The sequence below is a fragment of the Meles meles genome, chromosome 4 (genome assembly GCF_922984935.1).
Source record: "Meles meles chromosome 4, mMelMel3.1 paternal haplotype, whole genome shotgun sequence".
Lineage (NCBI taxonomy): Eukaryota > Metazoa > Chordata > Mammalia > Carnivora > Mustelidae > Meles > Meles meles.
In genome coordinates, this window is record NC_060069.1 from 95980880 (window position 1) to 96000558 (window position 19679).

The window sequence follows — 19679 nt, forward strand, 5'->3', positions numbered from 1 at the left end:
TCATGGTCCCAGGGTCCTGGGATCGAGCCCCGCATCGGGCTCTCTGCTTAGCTGGGAGCCTGCTTCCTTCTACTTGGTAGTTACAGGTGTTGGGGGTATTAGAACACTTATGCTCAGATCAAACCATATGTAGGGGAAAGGGAAGGGAGCTACAAGGCAGAGGGGCTCAAAGAAGCCAGTAGAAGCTTTTGCAGACGAACCTTATCCCATGGCTCACTTAGGGAGAGTCCAGGTGCCCAGCCATGGGTCAAATTGTTTGGCTCATGCAGAATTCCTTATGCATATTAAGTGCTCTAAACTCTATGCAGATTGATCTAAATAGACCCCAAACTGGCAAACTGAATTAAAATATGAAAAGAAGTCCCCCACTCTGGGTGAACTATGGATGTCTGCAGGAGCAGAGCTCCCACCTTTCCATCTGCAGTTTTGGGACTGAGAGTTTTGAGAAGACCCATGTCTTAAGGTTTTTTGGACTGTAGATGATGAGCAGAGAGGATACAGTTGGTCAGAATGCTTCCACTTCCCTATTATGGAAAAATTAGGGCTGATCCTAAGCACAGGATTGCCTACCTGGTGAAGTGTATTTGAGGGGCATTAATTGGTTCCTAACGTGGCAAGCTTCCTCCCTAAGCATCCTAGATGCTTGGTTTTACCTCTGAAAGAAACTCTCCTCCAGGCTGATCTTAAACACCAAACAGATAAAATGCCAGGTAATGTCATCTTAACCACTGAGACAATTCAGATCTAGGGCCATAGCTGGCAACTAGGGTGAGCCACCGCCTTCCAAACATAAAACCCGTAAATCTTGAGCTCCTCAGAGGCAGGCTAGAGCCCAAATGTCCCCCTTGTCACACAGAGCAGACCCTAGTAGAAACTTGTCTCCAGGCTCTCAGGGACCAGGAGGAGGAATAGCCTCTTGGACAAGACTTGCATACACCCTTCCTTCTCCTGTGATTCCTTCTAGGGCCTGCATACCTTGTGTGGAGCTGGAGACATAAAGTCTAACAACGGACTTGCCATCCATATTTTCCTCTGTAACACCTCCATGGAGAACAGGTAAGTGGCTCAATGCTTGGGCAAAACATTCCTATTCCCCAAGAGCTGTTGGCCAGACAGTGAAAGCCAGGTTGTTGTTTTACTGTTATTGATTCTCCCCCTCCCCAGAGCAACATTATTACATGTAATTACTTATTACATGTATTACTTACTAATACATTTATTAATAAGTGAGCATTTCAGTTTTGACTGATTCTTGTAATATGAACAAGAATTTCACATAACAATGCAAATAGGAAACAGACAGTGGGCATTGGGAAGCTAGATGGCATTTTGACTTTAACCAGATTTGGGTCAGAATATCTCTAATTTCTTAAAATTCCCCGGGGCTGTTCCTGAGTCCAAAGTCATACTGCATGAGCAGCCATTAAGGGCCACCCATTGGTGGCTGGTCAAGATGACAGACTTTGGCTTCAGTTATTAAATGTGTAAGTTCAACATTCCTCAGTAGAGAAGCTTACATATTGGATTTTTTTTGAATCACAAAAAAATATGTAAATGACATTCTGCCTCTTCTTGGTGAAGCAGAATGTCATAGTGGCTTTGCACACACCTCTGGAACCAGACTGTTACATCCAAAGCCCCATTTCACTCCTCCTGGCTGAATAATCTTAAACAAGTCATTTAACTTCTCTAAGCCATGACAAGGCCCTGAAGATTTCTCTTTGGATCCAACATCATATCATACCACCTCCTCTCTTTTCACCTGAGCCACACTAACCTTCACTCAGTTCTTTCAACCTGCCTCAGAGCATTTGCCATGTGCTATTCTTTCTGCCAGAAATGTTCTCCCCACTCCCCAAACTCTTGCCTAGTTGATTCCTTCAGATCTCAGGTCAAATGTCCCTTCTTCAGGGAAGCCTTTGCTAACACCTCACATTAAATCGGGTTCATTATTCCTTTATTCCCCTGAACTTGTCGTTACAGTCTACGATGATACAGTTCTGTAATTGTTTGACTATCTGACTTCCTACTAGACTCTAAGCTGCATGATGGCAGAGACTGGGTCATTTTGCTCACCAGTTTATACCCAGCACTGAGCCTGGCACATGGTGGATGGTAAACAATAATATGTGGAGTGAATGAATTTGTCTGGACAGTGTTAAAACTGAAATCACAGGAATTATTCCTTATGTTTCAGATGTTTTTACAATTCAGATGGGGATTTCTTGATTGGTAAGTTCTGAAGATTTCACTGTGAACTGATCCCCAGTCACAAGCTACTTTTCAATTTATACATATTATTTTCCTTTATCCTTCAGTCTGTCTTACGTAGTGCAATCTACAGACTGAGGTCTAGAGGCCATTGGTGGTCTGGAAAAAATTGCTGCTGTACCTCAAAGCCCCTGGTTTATTTCCTGGTCTCTCTGTCTTTGCCCATCTCCACAGGGCCTTTCTAATATGGGAAATCTGGGAAGCTGAAAGGAAATAAAGAATAATACCAATATTTGATTAAATTATTAAGATAACTCAACTTGTCTTCAAACACGCCCAAGAAAAGACCATCTGTCACTGGTCTCTGCCATTTAGATAAAAATTTTCATGATGCCATCTAAATAGAATGTCTATTAGAGATTTCTCTGGTCTACCCGTTCTATTTGATGGTTCCAGTATTGATATTTTGTAGTGACCATTTTGGTGTAGACATTAGATATGCAAATGCCAGACTCACTGGAACTATCAGAAATGAATGGTTTTCCATCCAATTTTGGCTGCCCTTTTCGGTCAATCCACAGAACTGGGCATATACAAGCTTCTTTCCTGACAACCAAAAGTAAGAAGAGACGATTTTTTCATTCACTTTCTTCCAGTTAGTAAAGTTGCTAACCTAGGTTGTCAGAATATACATTTCCCCCCATGAGACTCAATAAACTTTTCTTTTGGAGTAAAAAATCAGATGCAGCCCTTGAGCCTTTTACTCTTCATGAAGTGGTAAGAATTGTTCACTGCTGCCCTGTCTTTTTTGTTAGTTCCCCAGAAAGGGAAACTTCACATTTACACTGAGTTTGGCAAGATGCTTGTGCAGCCCAATGAGATCTGCGTCATTCAGGTTGGTGATGTGTCTCCTTCTCCCCTGCCTCTCCCTAATTTGGGAACAATCAGATGTTGCAGCTGCTGTCATTTCCAACTCTAAAATTTCTTGGTGGATCGTGTCTGAGCAAAGGGAGGGAGTTTTAGTCGTGCAGGAGGCTCCTTGTGCAGAAGGGGAAGCAGGCTTGGATGCCTGATTTGTTTTAAAATAGGACACAATCACAAAGCAAAGAACATTGTCAATTTGCTTTCATAAATACTCATACACACTTTGGATAAGGCTCTGTTCCCATGGATTGGTGTGGAGGGTGGGGTGGGGTGCAGTGAAGATTAATTTCTTAAAAATTTGGCTGTATCAGGGCACTGGTTTCTCTGAACCCAATGGGAGATTAGAGTAGAATTGGTTTGGGTCACAGATGTGATTAGGAATTAAATATTCATTTTAACTCTTCTTTGAGCTGGTCACCTCTCAAATATAGCTTAGCAGACTATAGCTTTATTTTTGCATCTGGGGCTAGCTGTGGCTCTGGGTCAGCTTCTTTATAGTTATACGTATGGTTTGGGAGTGCACACAACTGTCTGCTTCCCATTCCAGAGAGGAATGCGGTTCAGCATTGATGTCTTCGAGGAGACCAGGGGCTACATCCTGGAGGTCTACGGTGTCCACTTTGAGTTGCCTGACCTGGGACCAATTGGTAAATCTTCATTATAAGCTTTTAAGTTCCCTTGAGATACAGGACAGATAATCACATGGGAGTTAAACATTCTTCTCCCCTCAGTATCCTTCTCCCCTCATGATCTCACTCAAATTTCAACTTTCTTCTCTAGACAGCTTCTCTAGATCAAGTGTAGTTGGGAATTACAGAAACCTATTAGAACTCTCTAAGCAACCCCAGACATTTTTTTTTCAGACCTCTAAGTTTAGGGGTTCTGTGCAATGGTTGACCTAGTTGATGAAATGAAATCATTAATTAGCTTGTTAGTAGATCAGTCCATCAGCTAGTCTTGGCCCTATGTTGTTCTGAGAGTAATGATGGGAATCTCATCACGGGTAACACAAGCCTCTTCCCATAAAATACGTACATAAAAGTAAACCACCAAAGCCAACCCATTATAAATCTCTCTCTGGAGTAGTATATAGACCATTGGAGAACAAACAGTATGTAATAGATTTCTGGTTATACAGTGTACACCCTAAAGGATGTAGCAGTTTGGGTTACTGGGGGCCAAGTCACCAGGAATAGCATTATAGAAGAGATAAGATTTGACTAATTCTTGATGAAAAGGGGAGGACAAATTAAAAGGAAAGGGAACAGCTTAAGCAAAACCATACATGTAGGAATGACCTTCGTGAAAAAGAGGGAGATCATTTTCTTAAGTCAAAAAGTTGTGTGTAGACAATAAAGTGGGCAAAAGCCATAAAAACGGCAAGGGCTGTACTCCTATGGAAAGGGGACATGGACTGAAAGATGCATAGTTTACAAACCTCACATTCCAAATTAGCACATTCCACAAAATCTCCACAGGTAACTACTCAGGGCCATGAAGGAACTAGAAACCTCTTCCACGAGGCAGCCTCCATGAGGCAAGATGAAAACTTTCAAAAGTGAATCAAGGTCCCCCCACCCCCGATTCTTCTGGCAAACTGGAGGCAGGAGAAGCAGGAGAGAAGTGAAGGTGGTAGGAGGAGTTGCTCTCAAAACATCTCTCGGAGTGAAAGAAGTGGCTGGGAAAATTGGCCCTTGCTTTCATCTTTGACATGCTTGCTAAAGGTGGTGGCCACACCTCCCAGTTCTTCCTTTCTTTGTCAACAGCTTTTTTAGAGCAAAACAGGACAGGCCATCATGTGCCTTCTGGTCACTCCCCTGGGGAGATCCAAATAGTCAGAGGAAGGTGGGAGGCAGGAGAAAGGCAGCTGGAGCCATGGTGGGCCGTCTGTCATCCTGTTCACCACCCGCTCTTCCCACTTCAGTCTGGCTTCCTGCTGCTCTACAGTCAGCATAGCCTCCAGGTTCTGTGGAACACGTACCCTCTGGAAAATATATATAATTTACTAACCAGCTGGGGGCTTATATTTTTTAACCCCGGGAGCTGGAAATGATAAAACACTCCCCAGGTGTCTCCTCTCAGAGTTAAATTATGTTTTTGCACTTATACTTTTTATTTTTGGTCTTTTGATTGATTTTCTTTCTCTGGAGGGAACACTCGCTCCTAAACAAAGGTAAGCAGGCAAGTCCTGAGTACTCTTTTCCTGAGTGGCAGACAGATTTGTCAGGCTGGAGAGCAGTTTTGCAGACTTGGATGGATTCTGACTTCTGTCTGAGGAGCAGAGGCATGCCTGGGGCCACAGTATGTAACCCTTCCTTTCTGAGATCAAGGACTCCAGAAGAGTTCTAGAATCATCATGGTTTTCTGGGGGGAAAGTTCTAGGATTCTACCAGACCTTCCCTGAGCCTCTTTTCTAGTCTCATCCCCTCCCCTCACCTGCAGTGAGGCAATGATGCACGTAACATGGTCGATAAACCACATTTACTCTACAACTTTAGGAGGTGATGCTGGTGAGGATGATGATGATTTTCATGATTCTTTTTCCTAATCAAATTCCTTGAGTCTTCCTAAAAGGGTACCAGATTGGGATTCCAATGAGCCTTTGGACAATGAAAACAAATTGTGCAACGGCTCCTGACATGGCCCTTTCTCTTTGTGCAACTGTGGTTTCAGAATGTGATTTCCAATGTGATTTCAGAAGTGTCTAAAAGTCTTTTGGGTCACTGTGTTCTAGGAGCCAATGGCTTGGCCAATCCTCGTGATTTTTTGATACCCGTTGCCTGGTATGAAGATCGCCAAGTGCCAGGTGGCTATACTGTGATTAATAAATACCAGGGCAAGCTATTTGCTGCCAAACAGGTAAAGTAAGAGGGTCGGTGGACAAGAAGGGAATAAATAGTTATTAAGCACCTACTGATTGCTAAGGTCGGTGTTAAGTACTTTACATATATTATATCCTTTCATCTTTACTATACCACTGAGATATTACAAATAAGGTACTATTTGCCTCATTTGTAGTCACAAAAATGTAGTGACAAATAATTTACCAAATGTCATAGTAAATGGCAGAACTTGCATCAGAACCTATACCTGTTTGACTCCAAAGGTTGTGCTCTTTCCCACTCACTAAGCAATAAAAATCCTGGCCATGTGTAGGTCTCTCAAAATGGTATGTAAAATATACTATACAGGCAGAGTGATATGTTATGAAAAGGAAATGAGTCAACAAGCAGATCATCCAAGATTTATATTACCAATGGCCACCATATTTCAAATACAAGCTATGACTTACACAGAAGAAGTAGAAATCAGTTAATTAGCTTGACTTAGTTTATACCACCAGCCTTGTAAACTCGGGAGATAAGCAAAGGCATAGATAATAATATGATAATAAATAATAACATAATATGTAATCTATACTATATTAGCATATATTATATTATTATTCAATGTACTGAATATATATTAGCAGAAAGTAATTATATAACCAAAATAATCCAAAGATTTCTTCTGCTTACCATTATTTATTACCATTATTTTTGCCCATTTGACATACATCTTATATTTTTCAAGGCATTTTATTTTCCTTGGACAGCATCCAAAGTAGATGGTATGCTAACCAGCAGAGGCCAACTAGTTTGGCACTTAAAATTAACCCCTGAGAGATAATTGTCAGCCTCACTGACACATTGTCACCTTCATATTGTCTGGGTCAGCATTTCTCAAAATGTGGTTTAGAGGTCATAAGCATCAGAAATCCTAAGGGAGGCTTGTTTGAAGTAAATGCAAATCCTTCGGTGTTACTCCAGCCCAGCACAATAATAACTTCCGGGCATGGAGTGTGGAAACCTACATTCATTTTAAGCATGCTCCCCATATTATTTTTGACATACAGTTGATAGAGAACCACCATTCTAAAGGTAACCAGCAGCTCCATGGGTTTCCACTTTCTAAGTGGTCTCTGTGCTGGTTATTCCCTGTGTGACCTCCCGCACTGATCCATTATCCCTTCTTGGTCATGATCTGTGTCCTGGCAGCTTAACCTATCTGGGCTCCCCAGCCACCTGGTTTTGGGTTGAATTCAGCTAGTGGGAGGTACTCACAGGAAGTTGCAGGGCAGGAGGAAAGACAAGTTGGGGATTTTCTTCTCCAGTTTCTCCCCTATTTGGGACTGTGTCCCTCCGTGATCTCAGTTCCTATTGGTGGCCCCAGTGGCATGCTGCAGCCAGGCATGAGAGAGCTGACGGACTCTTTCTTCCCAGCTTTCTGTTCAGCAGCATTATATTAGTAGCACAAAGGTGATTGGGGTGGAATATTTATACCCCCCAAACTAGCAAATGCTATAAAACAGCATTTTTCCCCCCAGAGAGCTAGCTGCTAGTTGTTAAATATTTACCAGCACATCACTGAGCGCCCCCTTCTTCATGGTTCTAGCTCTTGTTGGAATCCTATAACAACATTTTCCTCCCATATCCTACAGGCCAAGGGATGGCCATGTCTTCCCACTGTTGTAGGCTCAGAAATCTCAGCATCTCTAGTCAGTTCACCTAACCCCAATCACAGCTCTGTGAGCAGTCCCTTCAGTAAAGTCTCTAGAATATTTTGAGTTAGATGCTGTTTCCAGAACAGATGCATAGCTGCCGTGGGAACTACCTTCCTGTCACAGAGCACCGATCCTCTCCTAATCCAGAGCAGGCCCAAGGAGCATCACCTCGGGATGGCTCTAAAAACTCAAGTCCTTGGGACTGGAATTTCAGATACTGGCTCACCATCCTGCACTCAGCAGCCCAGGCACTGTGTGTACCAGAAGCTCCTCTGGGCAGTAATTACCTGGAAAGCAGTCCCAGCAAGTGCCTGCCCTCTGCACCAGGAAACCCAGACGGTGGCTCAGATTGGCTAAGAATTGCTGACCTCCACAGATTCTCACAACTCTGTTGAAAATTGTTGAAAAGGCTCTACTTGGAGAATGTGCTGTGCTCCTGCTGCACATGTGATCGGAGGCAGCTGCTGCTTATGAACTGGAAAAATAGGGTTACTGGCTGAGCAAGGGACAGTTTGAAGGCATGTGAAGCAACCACAAAATGATCCAGGGTCGTAATTCTCCCAAAGGATGCCATGACTACATTACGAGAACAAAATCAAACCAAAAAGAGAAACAATGATGCCACGTACGAACTGTGGCAACTACGAAAGCATTAAGCACTAAGATGATCTTTTCCTGCTTTTTTTGTGTATGTGTATGTGTGATCAGGACGTCTCCCCATTCAATGTTGTGGCCTGGCATGGGAACTACACCCCATACAAGTACAACTTGGAGAACTACATGGTCATTAACTCGGTGGCCTTTGATCATGCAGTAAGTCTGGACCATGGAGGGGTCCTGGGGATACGACAGCCCTTAGGTGGGAGGGTCCAGAGTAGGTCCCTGATATTCAGATACGACTTTTCCAGGATTACCCTTGGAAGCCCAAGATACTGTCATTCCTCATTGTGCTGACAGAAATTTGAATCACTTGTGGCGGGGTTTGGGGGAAGGAGTAAATAACGAGCTACTGGGAGAGCTAAGCCTGACATGCCACACTCACCCTTGAACTCGGCTTAGTTCTTACACCAAGTTTCACAGTAACTCCCATAGATGGCTAAAAACTTAGCTTCTTCTTGGCAAATGTATCCCCAAAAAAACCAACTGCTAATGTTAGTGATAAAGTCATGAGGAAGAAACAGCTCTGGATTTGGAAAGTTCTCGATCCTGCTTACAAGTGCTGAGTCTCCTCTGTCCGGCTGCCTAATCCAGGGCCTCCACTCCGGGCTGTTTTTAGCAGTGATGGAGCAGACAGCCCTCCTCTAAAGTTCCTCCGAATGTTCAGTGCCTGAATTTAAAAACAGAGAAGTTCTAAAGCATGAACTCAGGGATATTTTTCACTCAATTAGAGGGCCACAAATAGGTCCCTGGTCTACAGGGCAAGCCCCTGAGGCCCCACATCCGTGATAAAGTGCTAGTTCTGCGATCCTGGGGGAAAGTTTATTTTGCAGCCTAGTTCATAATAGATTAACTTTAAAAAGCTGGAGGGATAATTAGAGCAGAAGCCAGAGAACCAGAGACAGAAAGATTACTCTGAGCCAGCTCAGCTAATCTCTAGGGGAACAAAACTACCTTTCTGAAGAGCAACAACTCGTAACAAAACCAAAAGGGAAAAGAAAATGAGGCATCAAGCCCAAAGCAGCATTAAAAAAGATCCACAGACATGGATTGAGCTTTATTTGAGTCTCACTAACCTTTCTTTAACAGTTTCAGATCATTTCTCAAGGCAGATGAAGAAGTGTAAAGTCTCACAGCAATAGGGTTGGGATTTTGGCTTGCCTTCCCACAGGTCCAATCTTCGTACTGCCGCTACCGTTATTCTCCCCAAATCCAGGTCCGATCATTCTACCGCTGCATTAGAGAACCTTTGCAGCCTCCCCATGTGTTTAGGATTGTCTGAGCTCTCAAGCATACTATCTGATGCTCTCTACCATCTGGCCTTAGACTCGTTTTTTCACTACCAACTCTTAACCCCTGTGCCTTCTGCCAATGCATTCTGAGCTTTAGCTTTCTTGCCTCTTAACAAAATCTCTGTGCATTTTCATGTCCTTCCTGTTTTCTGTGCTTAAAATGTCTTTTCCTTTCCTCCTTCCTTCCTTTTTCTTCCTTCCTCCCTCCCTCCTTCTTCTTTCTCTTTTATTTTCCAAGACCTTCCTCAAATATTACCACCTCTTTGAAGCCTTCCCTGGTGCTCTTAGGTAGGTAGGCACTCTCTGTAATCCCTTGGAGTTCTACTTATAAAGCGAGATCACCCTTGGCACCTTGCTGTGGTCAGTTGTTCACACACCTGCAACCCACCACCACGACTAACAATGCTAAAGAGGCAAGGAATAGGTCTCTCTGAATCCCAGACCCTAACATGGCATGTGAGAGCAAACATCATCATTGATTTCAATGAAATTGAATCTCAATCTTTCTAATTTTAGAAGGGTTCTAAAGTTCTTTCAAAATTTCAATATTGTCCCCAGCCTATGCCCTCTACATTACCACCACCTAAACTAATGATGTAAGTGATGTATTTTAGACATGAGAGTCAAACAGGGGTAAGGAAAGCAATGAGGATACCATCTGGAATCTCTGTGATGCCCTAAAGAGAAGCATATCCTACCTACATCTATACCAAAAGTTGGATACTATTTTATTTCTATTTTCACCTCACTCTGAGCATCCATCTGCAGAGAACTCCCTGCAGAACATCCCAGCTCTGGACACTCTGACCTGAGGCTGGGAGGCAGGCATGAACAGGGTCTCAGAACCGCGGGGTGATGCTTGCATGAAATGGGGGCTCAGCAGGGGGAGAAAGCAGCTCCAAATCCTCTTAGTTGGTGTTAATTCATTTTGCTTCAAGCACAGCAAGAGCTGAAAGTCAGATGAGTGATTTCTTCACCTCAGCTACAAGCCCAGTCTTCTTAGCTTGGCCTGTGTGGCTTCATCAGAAATTAGTGTCGGGTGCCTGGGTGGCTCAGTTGGTTAAGCCCGAGACTCTTTTTTTTTTTTTTTTTTTTTTTTTTTTTTTTTTTTTTAAATATTTTATTTATTTATTTGACAGAGAGAGAGATCACAAGTAGATAGAGAGGCAGGCAGAGAGAGAGGGAAGCAGGCTCCCTGCTGAGCAGAGAGCCCGATGCGGGACTCGATCCCAGGACCCTGAGATCATGACCTGAGCCGAAGGCAGCGGCTTAACCCACTGAGCCACCCAGGCGCCCCAAGCCCGAGACTCTTGATCTCAGCTCAGGTCTTGATCTTGCAGTTGTGAAGTCAAGCCCCAGGTTGGGCCCCAAGTTGTGCTCCACGATGGGCTCCACAATGGGTATGGATAGGCCCCACAATGGCTATGGAGCCTACTCAAAAATCAAAAACAAAAACCTAGAGTCAATTTGGAAACCCCTTCCAGTTAGGTGACATGTGTACCATTGTCCAGTCACCTCCCTTCCATCATGGGCTCAGTGTCTCCTTGTGCTTTCAACAGGACCCATCCATCTTCACAGTACTGACCGCCAAGTCTGTCCGCCCAGGAGTGGCTATTGCTGATTTTGTCATCTTCCCACCTCGATGGGGGGTTGCTGACAAGACCTTCAGGCCTCCTTATTACCACAGTAAGTCTCTATTTTACCAAGCCACATTGGAAACCAAAGAGACCACAAAGCGTGGAACATTAGCCATTGAGAATACCACTTAGGGGTCTCTGGACACCATACTGTACTGGCTTTCAGGATCCTGCCTCTGGAGGCCCTAATGCTGCTCCTCAGACATGTAGTTGCTGAAACCCCATGACTTCCATGGAGATGGTAGTGATGTGTTAACTCTGAGAAGGAAGTAATGCCTACAGCCCAGTTCCTCTGGCCCTAAAGAGAGCAGATAGCCAATAAAGTTTGAAGCAAGATTTTTTTTTACATTTCAGGTGCTGCTTTGTGGGGAGAGGGAATGGTGGGATGTTGTTGGTTAGTTTGTTGTTTTTGGAAAGTTCTTTTCCTAAGCCTGGTTCAAGAGCCAGTAAAATGGCCTTCTCCAATTATTTTGGTGGGGTAAAAGAAACTGCAGTCTGCACTAGGGAATGGACCCCGTTCTGGAAGCAGTTTCTGTGGAGCATGTGTTGCCTAGAACAGAACTTACTAAATCTATTATTTTTATTTTATTTATTATTACTAGCTGCTAATAATTATTGACCATTTTCTATGGCTCTGTTGTAAGCTCTATAAAACTATGAAACCACTTAATCTTCAAAGCAGTTATAAGAGGGAGGTAGTATCATTATCCCCTTTTTTTCAGAAGGTAAAACAGGCATGAAGGATTAAGTAATTTGGAAAATGGAGTAACTTGCTCAAGGCCTCACCACTAGTTAAGTGGTGGAGTCAGGATTTAATTGAAGGCAATCTGATGCCAGAGCACACACGCACTCATGACCACTAACTGATGTGCCTAGCACAGTGCCTGATACACAATATGCATCTAATAAATATTTATTTTATTAGTAAATGAATCACCACAAACGAATAAGGTATTTCACGGCTGCAGTTAATTAAGGTGGCCTTTTTAATAGTCCAATAGCTAGCCATAAATCCAACCTAAAGGTCAGTGTACAAATCCACTTCCTGAAGATTTCATTTTTGTACATAGAGTTCTGGAAAGACTCTGAGGTGAATTTCAGTAGGAATATTCATAAAAACAAATCCCTTTCCTTAGTCAACCTCAGGGCCTTCTCTCCGTATACGGCTCCCCTTTATCTCTACCAGCTCCCAAATACCCCAGCTTAACAAGATACAACGGTTCACCGAATAGGCAATTTAGGCATTTATAGGAGGTACAGAAGTAGGGCCCTGAGGATGGAAGAAAACCACTGCGTGGTCAAATTCCAGCACCACATTTTTCCGGTGACATCGTTATGGTGGAGGAAAGGATACAATTACCACTACAAAGGCACCAGAGACTTTGTAAATAGAATCAAAACAAACTACCATCTTTTCTGAGGAGTGTTCTCCTGGAAGTTAGTCCCCTAGAAGACATGCTATCCAGGAGAGAGAATTGCTTTAGCTTTAACTTAGCCTGTACCTCACATGCTAGTCCTTGATAATTCATTATCTCACCTAGTGAAGTTCTTGTGTTGAAGTTGCTTTATGTTCCTGAGGTAGCGGTCTTCAAATTTTCACTTGTGTCACTATCACCGGCAGGATTGTGAAAACACAGATTCTTGGGCTCCACCCCCTGAATTTCTGCTCCAGTAGGTCTAGGATGGGGCCTGAGAATCTGCCTTCATAACAAGCTCCCATGGGCTGCTGATGTTGCTGTTCCAGGAACCACACTTTGAGAACATTAGTAATATAAAAATCACTTAGAATGCCTACTAAAAAAAAATTCTTCCCAGCGCCTACTCTCAGAGAGTATAATTAGTTGGTTCTGAGGTGGAACCTCAGAATCTGCATTTTGAATTAGCAAGTCAGAGAAGTCTACAGGTCACACATGGAGAGATGCTGCCCTGCGGCTTGTCTCCCTGCCTAGGGAGAAGCCTACTAGAGCCATCTGAGACAAGTTTGTATTGTGCTACAGCTCTCAAGCCACTTTGGTTTGTAGTTCAGTCTCCTGAAACAAATGACCTTGTAAAATCACTCATAATATTTTTTTAAAAGACTCTCAAGTACATTTGGCCCAGGATAGATAGATATCAGAAAGGTATGGTTGCCTGAGTTAGTTGGAAAAAAACACAGAATCCCAAGTTAAAATTATTTTTTCCAGAGATATTAAAACTATTGCTTTAGCAATAATCAAAATCTTCGCTACCTTGATGTGACTTTATAGAAGAAGTGGAGAATTATTTCTGTAGAAACATTGCCTCCAGTCATCTTAATGTACTTGAGCCAACTGGATTCAGCATTAATCAGAGAGGCAAGGCCTACCCTCCCCCGTCCTTTGAAATATAGAAAATGATATAGAAATGTCATCATCAAAGTCCTTGCTACCTAAATCATATTCAGATCAAAGCTGAATTCTGGTATTGCTCTCTTCTTAAAATTAAGCCATGAAGGTGACCCTGAGGACACATCCTAGATTGAGGAGGATGACAACATATTTCGGTCATGAGCAGAACTGCTTTGAAAATATAGACACCTTATGCTTACACTTGCTTCTTTTCCTCTATTTCTGTTTCATGGAGAAATGAGTAGAGCTATGATCTGGGTCTTACTTTTTCTATAAGGGCCTGCAGTAGCATTTTGTTTCCTAGGCAGAATGACTATGGTTGCCTGGTCAATGACAGAAATATTCTGACACTTGGTTATACTTCACATGTAAGGAAGAGGGCTGGGGCATCTATCGTGCCAAATGTCCAGCTTTGCAGGGGTTGCCAATGCCGTAGCTTGCTGCTCCGTTCATGGTCTGTGTTCTCAGCCCTTTCATGGGACAGACTATGAGAATAACTTTAGATGAGCTATTTCTTACTCATCTATTTCTTACTCACAGCATTTAGCACAGTGTCCATGACGTATGTGGGCGGATGGATAGGCAGATGGATGAGGTGGGGAACGGACAGATGGGTAGATGGGTGAATGAATGGAAAGGTACCTCAATTTTCTCAGGTATTGTATTTCTTTAATTCTTGCCCTAAGTATGTGGCTGTTCTAATAAAGAGCTTTATTTCAAAAGAAACATGATTGAAAGAGTGCAGATGTGGTGATTTTTGTCAAATTTTGCTGACTCCAGAAAGCACAACTAGGACCAATGGACTTCACTTATATTAAAGCAAATTTCCACTTAATATGAGATACCTTTCTAAAACCCAGAGCTTTCTAAGAGTATGGTAAGTTGCTTTGTTGAGTAAAGAGCTCCATTCATAGGAAGCATGCAGGCAAACCCCAGGAAGTAATCTGTCAGGAATAATATAGAAATTCTTCTGTATTGAGTAGAAGTCGTGATCCTTCCCAATTTTAAAATTTTAGGATTCTATGAAGAGACTATCAGTGGAAATAGACAGAAAAGAATGAATCTAAGAGGCATTTTGGAGGGTGGAAAATAAGATGACAGATTCAGATACAGAAGATAATGTTTGTTATGTTCTATAGCATTTATGGACTGGTTTTTATAGCCCTAAAATCCTTTCGCACAGATTATCATTTGATAATAGTCTCCAAGTCTGGAGTTCTTTCTATGACATGACTCTTCCATCAACACTTTCCCACACATACATTCCATATTGGTTTCCTGGATTGGGAACCAGAAATATGGTGATATCATGTACTATTGTGGGGCTATCAGATCTGGGAAAGAAGATGATTTTAATATGGGATGTATAAGCCTAGATGATAGGGCACATCTACTCTTTATTATAACTTTCATTTTAATTATTATTAAAATTCTTGTCTGGGCAATGATTTTCTTTAGATCCAACATTATTTCTTTCGCGTAGTGGAGATTAAGACCTCTAATAATCTACATGCCCGTCAAGTAGAGTTTTGCCTACCTAGGGTTTCACATTAATGAATGTTTGGGGGGAGTGGGGGGTTCCCATCTATCTGTATTTGTTGGTAATCCTAAAAAATTTATTAGATTCTCCTACCTTCTTGGCATTCCACAGAAATAATGCTTGAGAGGTCTTGGTACTTTACAGGTCTTGCCTTGAATAATAAAAATAATACTCTTTCAACCTTCCCAGGGAACTGCATGAGTGAATTCATGGGACTTATCAAAGGTCATTATGAGGCAAAGCAAGGTGGGTTCCTGCCAGGGGGAGGCAGCCTGCACAGCTCAATGACCCCCCACGGGCCTGATGCTGACTGCTTCGAGAAGGCCAGCAAAGCCAAGCTGGCACCCGAGAGGATTGCTGATGGTACCATGGTAAGCAAATCAAATGCCAGGCTCTGGCAGCTTCTGGGCTTTCCAACCTTCTCGAGAGGAGTGGCTTTTTTTTTTTTTTTTTTTTCTTAATTTCTCCAAGACACAGAGATGGAGTCAGGCGAGGAGAGTGTGTCTGTGTGTGTGTTTATTCCCATATGTGTATGCACACACCCCTATATGTATACTAGACTCCTAATGTGGTTGGGTAGAAAGAGCTTTGGACTTGAGTCAGACCTGAGATCAAATCCTAGCTCTTAGTTCCTGCATGACCTTGACCAAGTCACTTAACTTCTCTGTGCTTCGTTTTCCCCATCTGTAGAATGGGTGTGGTAGCCACCCTAGCAGGTGGCTATATTCAACCTTATACACTGTCCAGCACTGTTCAAATACAAGGGAAGATTATTAATATTACCTGTATCCAGTCCAGAGTACATATGCAATGTCTCAGAATCATCTGCTTTTTGAGGTAATCCTCTAGGGCCACCGTCCCCAGGGATGCAGGATGTCACCTTCCGTGGAGTTCAAAGCCAAGGAGGATCAGGAAGTCAGGGCTTGTGAGCAGCAGTTCTCAGCTGTTTTCTCATTTTCTTTTGTTCTCCTTTGGCATGGGATGAAACTGATAGGACTAAAAACTTGTTTTGTATTTTTCCTGTATCAGGCTATAAACATTAAGGCTGAACACAATCGCAGTTGGTGGCGGTACTTGATTTTTATTTTATTTTTGCATTCTTGGAGGTGGAGTTTATGGACTACAAGGAGTAATTTTATGCTCAATCATATGCAAATTTGCTTTACATTTTTAAGCAAATGTCTTCAATGGTACCTGACTTTAAAATCAATAGCACAGACCTGCTTGACTGCATGCCCAGATTGCAAACAGAAAACATTATCTGTCCCTCTATCCAATGCAGTTTGTTTTCAGTCCCAACTCTAGGACCAGAGTTGATGGAGCTGATCTGCACCGGGAGGGTGCAGAGTCCCATCTGCTTGGCCTTGGCTGTCTTTCCCTTTCCAAGGGCCTTTGCAGAATTATATCTCTGTGAGATGTGGTTTGACAGTCTCAATCAAGCTATTGCCTCCAAAGGCTCTTTGAGGTCTATGGGCTACCCAGACTTGTCACTCAGTAATCTTTGGTGCCCATCTTGGCTTTGGACAGTCAGTGTTATCAGGAAGCAGTGTTCTGCATCAGAGAGGCAATGACAAGACTGTTTATGTGAGGAACAAGACTTTGGGAAATGCCTGGGGCACTAGGCAGAAAGAGCTCTCCTATGGAAGGGATTAAGGGCAGGGGAGGCCCTGGGTAGCCAGAGACCCCAGACTACTTGGCAGGGGAGGTTCTGGCACGCTACCTAGACCTAACTTTGGGTCTCCAACACCATTTCCATTATATAATTTGGACCCAGGCCTATCTATACACCTTATCCTTATTCCAGTTTGGAATAAACAAACTTTATATAATACTGTCTTCACAGCTCAGCTGGAATGGGGTTTTGTCTCACTCCAGTTAGACAGCAAGACTCTTAGGAAGCAGTCCTCAAAGAGACAACAAGAACAGCCATAATAATAACGCTTATATCTGAGTAGGACATTATAATGTGTACAACACTTCCATATGTTCTTGTCGAAACCTCAAATCAAGCCTGTCATGGAAGTCCGGCAAGGACAATCATCTCCATTGTTCTCAGCATGAAGAAGCTAATGCATATTAGATACCAAACATTAATGTGGGTTCTCAGGGTTGTGACACAGTAGAACTTTAACTTCCTTTGTCCATCTATATTTTTTAAATTTCTAATAATGTAGGGTTTTATTTTATTTTTAAAAGCCACACTGGGTAGAAAAATCAGCAATTGCTGAAGCTGGAATGTCTAAGCTGCACCAAGTACTTGCATATTCTTTCTGTCAGAGACAAAATCCTCCTGAACACAGTGGGACATCCACCATGCACGGTCTTCTAGGATAGGGTTTTTTAAAGTGCTACAGCCCTTTCTGCTTCCTCCTTCCTACCTCCTCCTCCTCCTTATGCTCTGTTTTCCTTCTTCTCTTTTCCCCAGTCCATCTCTTGATCAGAGTCCTAAAAAAGAAAGCTCAAATCCCAGCTCTTCCACTTCTTACTAACATCACTAGCTACTTCCCAGCTTTGAGCCATATTTTCCTCCCCTACAAAATGGGGAGCATGGCCTCCCCACAAGGTCATAGCCATAGTGAGTGATGGCCCCTAAGAAGATGAATAATCCCAGGACGTTTTTGTGCTTCTGCCCTTGGATGTAGTAAATTTAGCTCCATAATGCTATAGGACAAGGTGAGGCTTACATGCCCAATTCCATTTTAATTGGATTAAATGAAACATGGAACTTAGAGAGGTTAAGAGTCTTGCACAGAGTCTCACTGGCTTCTAAGTGGTGGGACCAGAGCCAGAACCCAAGGTGTGAGCCTGCTATCCTCACTATGTTAGCACACAACTTATTAATCAACGATTCTGCCTACCTACATCTTTTCTCTTGACATCAAATTAAATATGTTTTATTATCCAACTCACTTATTTCTTGCCCCCCTCTTCATTTCCTACAGGCATTTATGTTTGAGTCTTCTCTTAGTATGGCTGTCACGAAGTGGGGGCTCAAGACCTCTAATTGTTTGGATGAGAACTACTATAAGTGCTGGGAACCTCTCAAGAGCCACTTCACCCCCAATTCCAGGAAACCAGCAGGACTTAACGGAGCATTGCTGCCATAATTGAAAATGGATTTGTGTGGGTTTTGTTTAGAATCATGCCCTCTGGCAGTATGGAGGAGGGGTTTGGTTAAATTAGAACTCATTTTTTTCACAGGCAAGTAACTCAGACATTTGGAGAAATGTATTTGAAAAGTTCTATGTCAGCTTAATTACTCAATAAATACTTGGCTGGTGTTCTGTGGAAGTAGCAATTGGTCATAATCAAGTCTTGATGAGGCATACCTATATTGGCCAGGACTGGGGGTCCATGAGATTTACTCAAGATCAAGAGCCCTTCACATGAGTTTAGCCTGAATGCCTTTATTCCAGGAGTGAAAATCCATGGTGTCTATCACAGACCACAAGACCAAGCCACAAGGAAGGACCATGATCAAGGGTCTACAAGGAAGGATCAAGGCCAAGGTCCCAGGCATAGGAAAGCATAGGTGTTCAGCAGAGCTCCATACATCCAGCAACATCCTAAAACAGATGGACAGCCAGGCCAGCAGGCTGTCTGATCGTATAGTCATGTAGCTGCCAATATGGATGATTATGGACAAGAGGCCCAGCCACTAAGAGTGAGCATCATTCACCGAGGAGACCAACTGCCCTGATTTCCCCCACTGAAAGCCGCATATATCAAGAAACCCTAGGCCTGATCAAACCAGAGTACTTGGGCCCCCTACTATTCACTCATACATCAGTCCATTTGGCAATCATTCATTGAGTCCTTGCTATGTGTCATCTACAGCATGAGACCCTGGGGGTGAATGATTGAGAAGGAAGAAGTCATCTCTTCCCTCCCTTAGTGAGCTCACAGTCTGGGGAGATCAGGGCCAAAGAAGATTAAGGCCCCAGCACAGCAGAAAGCCAAGCAAAACTGAGGCAGCACATGGTGTTTAAACACTGTTCCTAACAGCTCCCCTCCTGTGGCTGGCATCCCTTCCAGGGGACTGGGCTGTCCAAGATTTTGGGGGTAAGCTGATTTGGTTCTCTTGGAGAGAATAGACAGGCAAATCAGAACAGAAAAGAATGGCAAGTGTGTTTTTTACTATTCTAGTTCTATAGATTTAGCATATCACTTTGTTACCCTAGTAGTAATTTTGATATGCTGCTATCAAGTTTTTATTTAACAACATGTAGTGAGAGTCAGCTATGTTTCAGGGCCTAGAAACTAGGTTGCCAATTAAAACACAAAATGCCCAGGTAAATTTGAATTTCAGATAAATCCTGAATAATTTTTGGTACAAGTACAGACATGTAAACCTGTATTTTTATTTGCTAAATCTGGCATCCTTATGTGGGATATGGTGCTCCAGGAGATAGATATGGTTCTCACCCTTATGGAGGTTACATTCTGAAGAGGGAGACTGATGAAATAAACAAAATAATTACAAATTGTGAAACATGCCAAAACAAAACA

At 42.8% G+C, this 19679-nt stretch overlaps 1 protein-coding gene across 1 annotated transcript in view; it reads left to right on the top strand.

Moving 5' to 3' along the window:
* The window catches only part of HGD (homogentisate 1,2-dioxygenase), a 43156-nt gene extending 24692 nt beyond the window's left edge, over positions 1 to 18464 (top strand). Inside the window, exons 6-14 of the mRNA XM_046003087.1 lie at positions 965 to 1056; positions 2198 to 2232; positions 3027 to 3106; positions 3683 to 3782; positions 5870 to 5994; positions 8387 to 8491; positions 11187 to 11313; positions 15360 to 15541; positions 18113 to 18464. Coding sequence (XP_045859043.1) covers positions 965 to 1056; positions 2198 to 2232; positions 3027 to 3106; positions 3683 to 3782; positions 5870 to 5994; positions 8387 to 8491; positions 11187 to 11313; positions 15360 to 15541; positions 18113 to 18277 — 1011 coding nt within the window. The 3' untranslated portion in view covers positions 18278 to 18464. The remainder of the gene's footprint in view (positions 1 to 964; positions 1057 to 2197; positions 2233 to 3026; positions 3107 to 3682; positions 3783 to 5869; positions 5995 to 8386; positions 8492 to 11186; positions 11314 to 15359; positions 15542 to 18112) is intronic.
* The last annotated feature ends 1215 nt before the right edge of the window (positions 18465 to 19679 follow it).